At 35.8% G+C, this 10787-nt stretch overlaps 2 protein-coding genes across 14 annotated transcripts; one reads left to right on the top strand and one right to left on the bottom strand.

Annotated features, from left to right (window-relative positions):
- Window positions 1-6070: 6070 nt before the first annotated feature.
- LOC113726075 (pentatricopeptide repeat-containing protein At5g46100) lies at window positions 6071-10654 on the bottom strand. 13 transcript variants are annotated; one of them, XR_003457467.2, is made up of 4 exons: window positions 10435-10653; window positions 8117-9734; window positions 7453-7614; window positions 6071-6881 (listed from the first exon to the last, which is right to left on the bottom strand). XR_003457467.2 is itself a non-coding variant. In XM_027249590.2 (3 exons), exon 2 carries the CDS (start codon window positions 9572-9574, stop codon window positions 8153-8155), a length of 1422 nt encoding a protein of 473 aa, XP_027105391.2. In that variant the 5' UTR covers window positions 9575-9734; window positions 10435-10654; the 3' UTR covers window positions 6071-6881; window positions 8117-8152. The 13 variants fall into 13 exon arrangements, 10 of the variants coding, with proteins under 10 accessions (XP_027105391.2, XP_071935096.1, XP_027105392.2 ...); XR_011840222.1 differs by having other exon boundaries at window positions 6071-6827; XR_003457468.2 differs by having other exon boundaries at window positions 6071-6698.
- On the top strand, window positions 6086-6839 carry LOC140036665 (protein DMP6-like). Its single transcript, XM_072078996.1, has one exon. The coding sequence runs from the start codon at window positions 6086-6088 to the stop codon at window positions 6707-6709; it is 624 nt and encodes a 207-aa protein (XP_071935097.1). The 3' UTR covers window positions 6710-6839.
- Window positions 10655-10787: the final 133 nt, after the last annotated feature.

The following is a 10787-nucleotide window of genomic DNA, read 5'->3' as shown; positions in this document are numbered from 1 at the left end:
CATCCACAGTAACCACAACCAACCAAATAGTTGTAACAAGAGCCAAAAATACTGAGCCCCCCAGTCCAGGTGAACTGCTACCGTACCCCTATATAGAACTGCATTTCTGAAGATTTCAAACAATAATATTTTGGCACGTATTTCCTCAGTCCACTAACTTTAGTCAATTTAAAGATTTATGACTAGTTGATTTTTCAACTGATTGATTTCATGCATTTGATGACCGGCCGGGACCAGAAGGATAGCTTTGATTAATCAGACTCTTAATTTTACCAGATTAACGATTTTAGACTCTTTCAGCGGCCATTGCAAGAACATGATCATTAGCCTCGTCAGCAACCAAACTTTTTGGTTTTTTCACTAGAACTGAAATTAATATGCGAACCAACTTTCATTTTCCAGTGGAAGGAAATGGGGAGCCAACTGGAACCAGGAATCAGACTGCCACTCATTACGAACTCAGGCATGGAGACAACATATACCTGGCCACTGTTTTAGAGTTAGCACCCTTTGCTCATCTTAGCATATTTGTTTGTGCAATTGTGTTAATTTTCAGTGGGAGTGAAGAATAATAGGGGGGTATGTCCATGTTTTTGTCGTAACCATTATTTGCTGGTGGGACAATAAATCATCACATCTCTTCCCTTTTGGTAGGGCAGTTTGAGATAATGGAATCATAGGTCATGAGAGACAATGTGTTACTAAGGATTCACAATTATTGTGGTGGTTCTTAACTGTTTCTGAATGTTCTAATTTTTAGGAAGTAAATGATTCGTTCTTTTGATTTTTCACACTGTTGATCCAACATTTTTCACCTACTAAAGTAGGCATAATGCTGTTTAAAAAGAAAAACTAACAATCCAACATAGGCATAGACTAATCCTTCGCTTAACATGCACGAAAAATGCATTAACAGGGAAATGTTAAGATAAAGCTACAGAAAAAAGAAAGTTAATCCTGATTTAATTAACAAAAAAAAAAAAAAAAGTAAAGAAGAACAGGTTTATGAAATTTATCGGCAACCAAATTGTCTGAGATTGATAAGGAGGCACATTCCAAAAGGCGCGAGTGCAAATAATAAACACCCCCCCAGGTGCTTATTTAAATTTCATTTTCATTGTCATGTGAAATTTATACAAATAAACGAATCATAATAATTTTCCAAATCACCACACCTCCAGTGTCAAATTATACTTGTGTTTCTGTTTTAACATTTTTTCCAAAAAATTATTTTCTTGTATCATAAACACATTTTTCAATACACAATTTTATCTTCTCAATCTTTTTTTTATCTCATATACATTATATCACATTACAAAAAAGTGTTACAGTAATTATTTCAAATAATACTTTCTATCCAAACAAAACTGCCTACAATAACAAATTGTTAATCATGTATAGATGCCACCATACTCATACCTACATTATCTGTCTTTTTTTTTTTTCTAGAATCCAGCCAAAGAAAAAAAATAAAAATGGTGGTGGTCCAATAGCAACATTTCTGATCACTAGTCTGAATCAGTTAGCATAACTGGCAACTAAAATAAACGGTGCATATCTTGTTCAGCTCCACCTCCAGCTAACCTGCTCCTGAATAAGCTTGCCAAACTAGTGAACAATCAATCACCTAACCTTGGCCCAGGTACCATTTCTATTTTCTACACTAGGCCGGTGGTTTCTTAGAAGACACCATAAATTTCTTTTTTTTCTACTAAAAAAATTTTGGAAGACAATAATATTCCAATCAAATGGTATCACTTACTCCATCAAAACATCATTAGGTATCAATACAACAATCTTCAATTACTTTTTTTCTTAATAATTGCTTCAAGATGAAAGCGTTACCACGTCTGTTTAAAAATCTATGGGAGAATGGAGTTGTAAATCATCAGAAAGATGCTCAACAACATTTTTACGTCAAATTAACTGCATGAATTTCACTCTTAATTTCTTGCCTTAGAAGGTAAAGAAAATAGAGAGAAGACAAAAAGTGTCAAACATGGACATGCAAATAAATGATCAGTACTAGTCCTAGAGCACACAGAGATAAAAGTTAATAAAGTTCTTGGCAGTTTCTTGGATGATCGAATGGTAATTGTCTCTTAATCCCTGAACAAGGAGGAAACGACAATGTTTTGTACGGCTTTTATTCCCTAAACCAAAGGAAAAACGTACAATATGATGGGACAAACCGAAATATGACTTTCATGGGTGTAAGTTTACACAAAGGATGTACCACTGAAATTCCTATATAGGTACTTCGCAAATGAAAAAAAAAAAAAGAAAAAAGAAAAGAATTTTTTTTGTAGAAAAAAAAAAAGAAACAGTATATTATTCTTAATATTTTGTCATGGGATGTACTGCTAGAATGAAAACCAGTGTGCTGACAGATTGGCAAAACTGGGTGCTCAACAAGACGTGAATTTTGTATGCTATGAAAGTATTCCTTATGCTTTGAGAAGTCTAGTAGACGCAGATCTTAAGGGAATTTGTTTCCCTCATTTTATACACCTATAACTTAAGTTTGTTTTAATATATAGTCCCTTTTATTACCAAAAAAAAAAAAAAGAATGAAATTTCACTTATTACCAACTCAATCTCTAGGATGATGTCCAATCAGAGTCAGCTTCCATTCCAGAGGCCAAAAAGCCTGGTCTGCAAGAAAATCGTTTTAGACATAAGCCCAAAAGAGAACGTCAGCAACAGTTTATTTATGCATAAGAATTACTCTTTCAACTTTGAAATGCATTATATTATGTTCAGAAAAAAAACACCAATTGGTTAAACGAAAGGTTTTTAACGAAGAACAAGCAAAACTGGATCATACTACGAATTGCCCTTTACATATTTTTTGGGGTTTCTTTTGCTAAAACCCCAAAAAAAGCTATAAGGTATGCTTGTGGGGGAATATATTAGTTAAATTTGTTGCAACCATTTCTCAACTTTCTGACTTGGCTAAATATAGAACTGCCACCTGCCTCGTTTTTTATTTTCTTCCATAATGCTTTTTATATACGAACAGTTTCAACCAATACTCTACGTCTCTACACCTCATTTGCTGCTAAAAAGAAAAAGCTTTTAATATATCCAGTTGAATTAATTAAAAAAAAACTGCAAAGTATAACAATATCAATCAATTTTCTGCTTCCGAATGAAAGAATAAAGAGATCTCTACGAACACGTATGCTTCTAGATGTGACAATGAGCTATTCTTTTTTTTTTAATAGGGCCAGAAAACACCGATTTAAATGAGTACTCAGATGCTATTTAATTTTATTTTTACTGACTACAATATTTCTATTGCTTTGAGAGCATAAGCAATAATAATATTTTCTCTCACTATATACTAATTCGTGTCTGTGTCTTCGACTGACCAAATATATATATATATATTTTTATTTTGGTAGTGATTCCTGAGAAGCCTATCAATTTTAAGTTTCAATAATATGGGGTCAAATGGTCCTACAATTACACTTTAAAAAATACCTTATCCATTGATGTAACTTACAAGTTTTCTCGATCCATCCTTAGGTTTGTTATCTTGTTGCAAGTAAAAAATGATTCAATCTTTTTCAGTTTTGGTTGATCCAAATTTAAAATAGTGGACATATAAATTGCGTCACCATCAAAATACGACATACGACCATAGGCAATGTATAGTTCCCACCAATCAAACTATGCTGCTCCAACAGAATCTCAAGTCTAAGGAAAAGATTAATGATTGCTTTTTCCAACTTTTTTTTTTTTTAAAGCTGCTTATTCCAACTTGGCTTGTACTAGACCATCAAACACTAGGTTGAGGTAGTATGCAGTTTTCCTCTTATGCTCAAGTAAATCAAGAGCCAATCTAAGTCTTTTTTTTGTTTTAACCCTTCCCTCCCTGCACCTTTCCCACCTCCAACTGTCAGGATCAAGATTCAAACCTGATGACAGAGAGAACTTTAAGAGCTCTTCCCTAATTACTAAACTAACTTTTTTTTTACTCCCATCCCCTCTTGCAACTTTCTCACCCCTAATTATTAAACTAACATTTTTTTTCTTCCATTCCCTCCTGCACCTTTCTCACTCCCAATTGTCAGGATCAAAATTCGAACTTGATGGTAGAGAGAATTTTAAGAGCTCTTCCCCAATCACTAGGCTAATCTAGTAGCTGCCAATCTAAGATAAATATAGAGGGTTTAGGGAGAGAGGACTTGATACAAAACCGCGAGGTTTTAGAAGGTTTGCACTGCATTTTCCAAGTGATGGGCCTTTAGCCCTTATATTTGAAGCCTGCTCCTTGAAAGTCTTGAATAAAGTAGAAAGGTCCAATTTTTTGTTTTATATTCCAGAATTAAAGTGACTCTGGATCGGGCCTCTTTGTGGGTGTTAAATTAACAGGCTCACTTTTTGGTGACCAAAATTGATTCTTAATCTTCTTGTTGGTGATCTTTCCTCATCACATCTCTAAAAGTTTTATTCATTTCAATTGCGGTTTGATTACACTTAATTACTTATCTTGTAAGACTGATTATAAAATGAAATGACAACAAATTTAGAACAACAAGAAACTGAAGATAAGAATATTAAATTAAAATAAGAAACTGAAGAATATTAAATTTAGAAAAGATTATATAAATGCTATCAAAATAATGTAAATTTAAGCGCGAATGTTGCTAAATGGTTTAAATAAAAGATTGATATTGAAATGGAAATTGGAAAAACATCTCAACTCGTCAATCATCTTCTTGGCCGCCCCCAGACACACGACTGTCTTTTGATGTTCCTATTTGATTTTCCTTGAGAAATTTAAGCATCTGATATTTCTATTTATACAACGCAACTTTCTGATCACATGGTGAAAAAAATACTCGAAAAGATGAACAAGTTTAATAAGGTAACATTATAATTTTTGCACAAAATGCATCGTATGATTGACAACAATTGCAACTTTCTACTAGAGAATGCACATACTATGTTGGGATTAGTTAATTATCAATGAGATACTCAAAAAGCAATAAATGGATTTTTAACTTGATGATAGTTGTGTTCCTTTGTAATTGACAGTGGATTTTTAAAGGCCTCCTCTCTGACATTTTCCTAAAGAAAAAAGGGGAAGACTTTGAGATCTTTCTGTTGCAAAAAAACTGCCTAAGATACCGAAGTTGAGAATTCAAACCAGAAACGCAAAAAAGAAAGAAAGCATGACAAGTTTAAAACTGGAGGTCCGCCACTCTAGTACTTTGCCCTATCTACCCAGTTTTGAGTTCCAAAAGTTAGTGAATAAAGTTGAACTTGCCACGGGCAGTTGTCAGATCAGAAAACCCGTTTCGAGAAAATTGCTATAAATTGGGGTGTTAAGAAGCATAAAAGATCATGAATTCGTTCTGACCAGGCCGTGAATATTTGAAGGATGACGTTTATAATGTGCTGGCTGAGTCGTGAACATGCAAGAGCCAGCCCAACAGAGTAACGTAAAAGGTATTACCATTTCCTTGCACAATTACAGGAAAAGAAGTGTGGATAAAGGCTACATATAAATCACGACAGCATTCCTTTTAACTAAAGAAGGCTTTCAAGTTGGAATCAAGCAACAAAATCCTCAACCGTACCCGACGCACTTTCTAAACGTTGCTTCTTGTGCAAATAAGAGAAAGTCTAGCAGGCCTGATACAATTTATAGAGAGAGAAAGAGAGAGAGAGGGGGGGGGGGGGGGGGGGGAGGGCGAAGAAGCTTGCTATTTGTCATATGAATACAGGAACAAAACTTTTACATCACATTCGGACTAATTTCTGAAGACCAGACCAAAATTCTAAAATATCAATTCCTTGGCCGCTATGGAAGCTTATGCTTGTAACTGAAGCCACTTTTATATACCGTATATTCGTTACTCTAATTCCAAACTTGAAAGCAGAACTCTAATTCCAGAATTTTGGTGAAGCTGTTAATGTTACTTGTTCTTGCAAGGCATCTTTCGCTACATTTACTCCCTTTTCTTCCACTCAATTGCATCTTTCTATCACTTATAAATGCATCAACCTAAACCAAAACCTGCTGTGGATGCCAGACTAGCATCAACGGAGGAGTAAGTAAAGATTCTAAATAATGGTTGAGATTAAGGTGGAAAATGAGTCATCTAGGGATCTCGCTGAAGAAAGGGCTCCCCTCCTGGTTCCAGAAGTAGAAAAGACCCTTGTACAGAAAGCTATAAGTCAAACATTTCAAAGTACAGCCCATCTGGCAAATCTTTTACCAACTGGATCCGTTCTTGCTTTTCAGCTCCTATCACCCATCTTCACAAACCAAGGAGAATGTGATGCAGTGAGCCGATCCTTGACTGCTGTCCTCATAGCTCTCTGTGGGCTGTCATGTTTTCTTTTCAGCTTTACAGATAGCTTCAAGGACCAAAAGGGAAACTTATGCTACGGGTTTGCCACGCTTCACGGCTTGTGGGTTATTGATGGTTCAGCAACTATACCACCAGAACTTGCAGCTACCTACAGGCTCAAATTCATAGATTTCATGCATGCCTTTATGTCGATATTGGTTTTTGCAGCTGTTGCATTATTTAATCAAAATGTTGTCAACTGCTTCTATCCAATGCCATCAGATGAAGCCAAAGAACTCCTCACAGCCATGCCAGTTGGAATTGGAGTTATTTGCAGTATGTTATTTGTTGCATTTCCCACCAAGCGCCATGGAATTGGCTTCCCCCTCACTGCAAATTAATAGATAGTTTGTTTCGAGTGGTGGAAATATAAATTATTTGTGTTGAAGGTCTAGAAGTTTGCTTTCTTAATGTATATGTTTCTTCCTTCTGTTTCCCATCGTAAAGCAGAGCAATCCACTTCAAAGATCATCCAAATAGCAAGAAGATGTTAGCTGTACATATCCCTGAAGACTAGATGTGCAAACACAATCTTGTGATTACACTAAAAGAAGCTCGATGTAAATAAAAACGCAATATAGAAGTAACTCAACACCACAGAAGACACAATGCTAAGAAAGAGAAACCAACTCAACTGCTAGGAAGACCATCATTTATTTATTAGACATATACGCCAGGATTACTTATTCCATTCTTTTAATAGTTTTTGAGCCTACAGCAGACAGTATTCCTAGCTGGTGTCCTAAGCATCAATCTTAATTCCATTTTGTCCCGTCATAATAACTAAATTAGTCACAAGAAACTCAGGACTGCTGCAACATATAGACATCTGTAATTCAAATTATAAATTTCCTACGCCCAAGTAAATGTTCATTAAGTAGCTACAATACATGTTTCACTTCTGATACAACTATTATGCAAAAACTTGCTTAACAAAAAGAACACCTTTCTTCCTTAATTATTATACAAAGGGTGCCATGGTTACTTGATCATGATTAAGCATGACCAAAGAAACAGGGCATCTGCCTTGTAGTTAACTTGTAATCAACTGTAGAAAACTAATATTTGCACCTAGCAATATTACCTTGTCTCCCTGAGTAATGCCAGTAAAAAGATGAAGCACATTTGATAATGGGAATGCTATGTCATGGCATTGCAGGGAACCACTCATAGCCCAGTTCGAAGGATGTAGCTTTCTCAAATTCCAAAGTATCAAATTCCAAGCATGCACATTTTCTTCTTCTCACTAATAACAAATGCAAATGAAAAACGTGAGCACATAAAACAGGGAAAGCCACTAAAATGAAGGCGACTTACAACCCAGGGATGCATTCTCTTTTTCTTTCTTCCCCATTTTGCTTGTTATTCTGAGCACCAGAGTCAATTTACAAATGTAAAAGTTTTTGCCAATTGAAAGTCTGTCCTCTTTAAGTTTCACCCAGTTTCATTCATATCCTCAACTCAGCAGATAAGACACATGATTTGTGGTTCAGAATTCCATATTCAAGTTTAATAATGGACACTAGAAGAACAAAAGGAGGAAAAGGCAAATCAATGAGATATTCAGGGCTACCAAGTATGAGTTCAACCATGTTCTACAAGCCTATGAAGCATGGAGGGTTAAGATATAACTGATGTGTGCAATTTCACCAAATATTTGCTTTCAGAGGTAGTGTAGTGCCAAGAACATCATTCCTTTATTTTGAAGCAGATTTAAATGTTGGAAGAAGGACATATATAGTCATTACCTGGCATGAAAAGAACTAGATATCACATGCCTGCCGCTATAAGTTTCCCAGTATCTGTGTCTGTACCAACTTAGCAGCTTCATGAACCTTTTTTTTGTCCCAAAACCCAGTTAATATAGCACTCCAAGTTGCTTCCTCAGGTATGCATCCATCAACCACCATCTCATCAAGAACTCGAGAAGCTTTCTTTAGGTCCTTTTTCGTGCAAAAAGAATCAACAAGAGACCCAAAGGTTTTTGCCTCAACCGAAATTCCTCTAGAGCGCATGCTTAGATACATGTGAAAAGCTCGATTTAAATCAATCTTGCAAAGGCCCAGGACAACTGTGTTATGAATTTTGGTATGAAGGCTCCAAGTTACTCTATTAGGAGAGATTCCACCAAGAACCATTTCATCAAGAAAGTTTGCTGCGTCCAGGAACTTGCTGATATCACAAAAACCATTAATAATTTTCCAATACAAACCCGCATCAGGTTTCAACCCCTGAAGTTTCATCCGATCAAAAATCTCCAAAGCTTCACCAAGTTTACCTTCCTTACAGAGACCATGTATTAAGGTACTGTAAATTACCATGTTAGGTGCCTGGCGTTTGCTAATCATCATCTCAAGGAGCTTCATGGCATCTGAAGACTGTCCAGATTTACAATGACCATCCATGAGAGCACCGTAAGTGAACAAATTAGGCTCAATTCCTTTACTCTCCATCTCCACAAGCAATGACATGGCTTCATCCATCTTCTTTGACTGGCATAGGCCTCGAATTAAACAACTATAAGTGACAACATTCGGTGAACAGCCACTTGCATTCATCTCATCAAAAAGTTCTTTTGCTTCACTGATCTTCCCCAGCTGACAAAACCCATTGATCAGAGTACCATATGTGTATGAATCTGGAGTGAATCCACGCTTGGGCATCTCAAGGAAAATGTTAAGTGCAGAGTCAATTGTTCCAATGTTCTTGCAAAGGGCTTTAATCAGGATATTTAGTGAAGCAACAGTAGGAGGAATACTCATTTTCCTCATATACTTATAAAATCTTAAAGCTGTCTTTAACTGGTTCTCATCAACAAGAATGGAGAACACTGTAAAATAAGACTTTTCAGTTGGCTCACAATCATACTCCTTCATCGTTTCAAAAACCCTGATAACCTCAAGAGGCTTGTGCACCCGACCATAAGCTCGAAATAGGCTGAGGAAGAGATCTTCACTAATCTTGCACTTTTCATTCTTCATTCTACCAAGCATTTCTTCTGCTGACTTGAAGTGGTTAGCAGAGAGTAATCTAGAAATCATGATGCCAAAAGTACTATTGTCATGCTTAAATCCATGACTGTACTCAGCTGTTGCTGCATCAAATATCATTATTGCTTTCTGTAAATCCTTTTCTGCTCGAATCAGCTGCTCAACAAAGGATGCTGTTATTTGCTTCGGCCATTTCATCATTAACTTGGTACCCATAACTGCAATCTATACTTTTGGACACTTGCCTTATTTCTCTAACATATCTCTTTTCTGATAAGCCTGATGTCCGCCATTTTGGCAGAGACTGCCTTGCAATAAGATGATTTTGTCAATAGAAAGAAAATTACGCTCATTCATGACTCAACACCTGATGGTCCTAACAAAAAAATATTATTTGTTAACCAATGTAGTCAATGGACTTGACTAAAGAGCTTCCTATTTCAAATTGACATCATCACCAATGATTCTGTATGAGCTGAATATAATTAAGTTATCGAATTATTTATGTAATGAATGGAATAAATAAAAGGGCTTCTTTAACAATTCCATAAAACGAATACTAACTCAAATATCTTAAACCAGCTCACTCAAAATCTGTACAGCACTTCTCTAATTCCAATTCACTTTCATCCACTTGAAAATTTTATATTCACTTTCATCTAATCACAAGTAATTCGAACATATACTTACTACCGTATTTTTCAAAGGGAAAAGAAGAAGGTGCATCTTTTAGATTTCATCAAGAGAAAGACATAGCCTGTATATTCTTCTCCTCAGGTGCATTACTTTATCAGCAATAACTTAGTCACTTACAATCCAATTTTTTAAAAGCCCACATGGAAATTCACCCCTATACAAAACTTGAAAATCCATAGAAGAAGCCATTTGAAAGATACTAGAGGAGATCAAAAGTTAATTGTAGAAATACTACCACTAGTTATAGATTTTCTACGGACAGCTATCTCGGGCATTTTGTCGAACAAATGGAAGGCAGATCATTGTTGCGTAACGCGCGCACAATTATTCCATTGTCAGCTATGTTTATAAAAAAAAAAAATTGCAAGTTGGAAGCAGACCTGCTTTTAAACGAACGGCTGGCGGTAACGGATTCTTTAGGGGGTAGAAAGCCGACGGTTTTACTATTTCAGAAGAATGTTGGATTTACTATTCAGAGAACAAGGCAAAGGTTGAGGACGGCGTCGTCGAGCCTGTGAACTGAATTTATTTATCCAGGAGGCCGGTCAATTTTCGCTTACGGGGTTTCGTCACATCTCTATTTTAAAAAAAAAAAACTCAATTCTACCTTAATTATTTCAAAAGTTTCTAGTTTTTTTTTTTTTATATTGTCAAGCGTTTTGGACTCGACCCTTTTTTTAATTTTTGTAATATTTGAATCCCCAACCTACAATTCAAGAGGTATTTTAAGTCC

This window comes from Coffea arabica, chromosome 2e, assembly GCF_036785885.1.
Source record: "Coffea arabica cultivar ET-39 chromosome 2e, Coffea Arabica ET-39 HiFi, whole genome shotgun sequence".
Lineage (NCBI taxonomy): Eukaryota > Viridiplantae > Streptophyta > Magnoliopsida > Gentianales > Rubiaceae > Coffea > Coffea arabica.
Note: the sequence above shows the minus strand (reverse complement) of the source record. Positions and strands in the feature narration are given on the sequence as shown.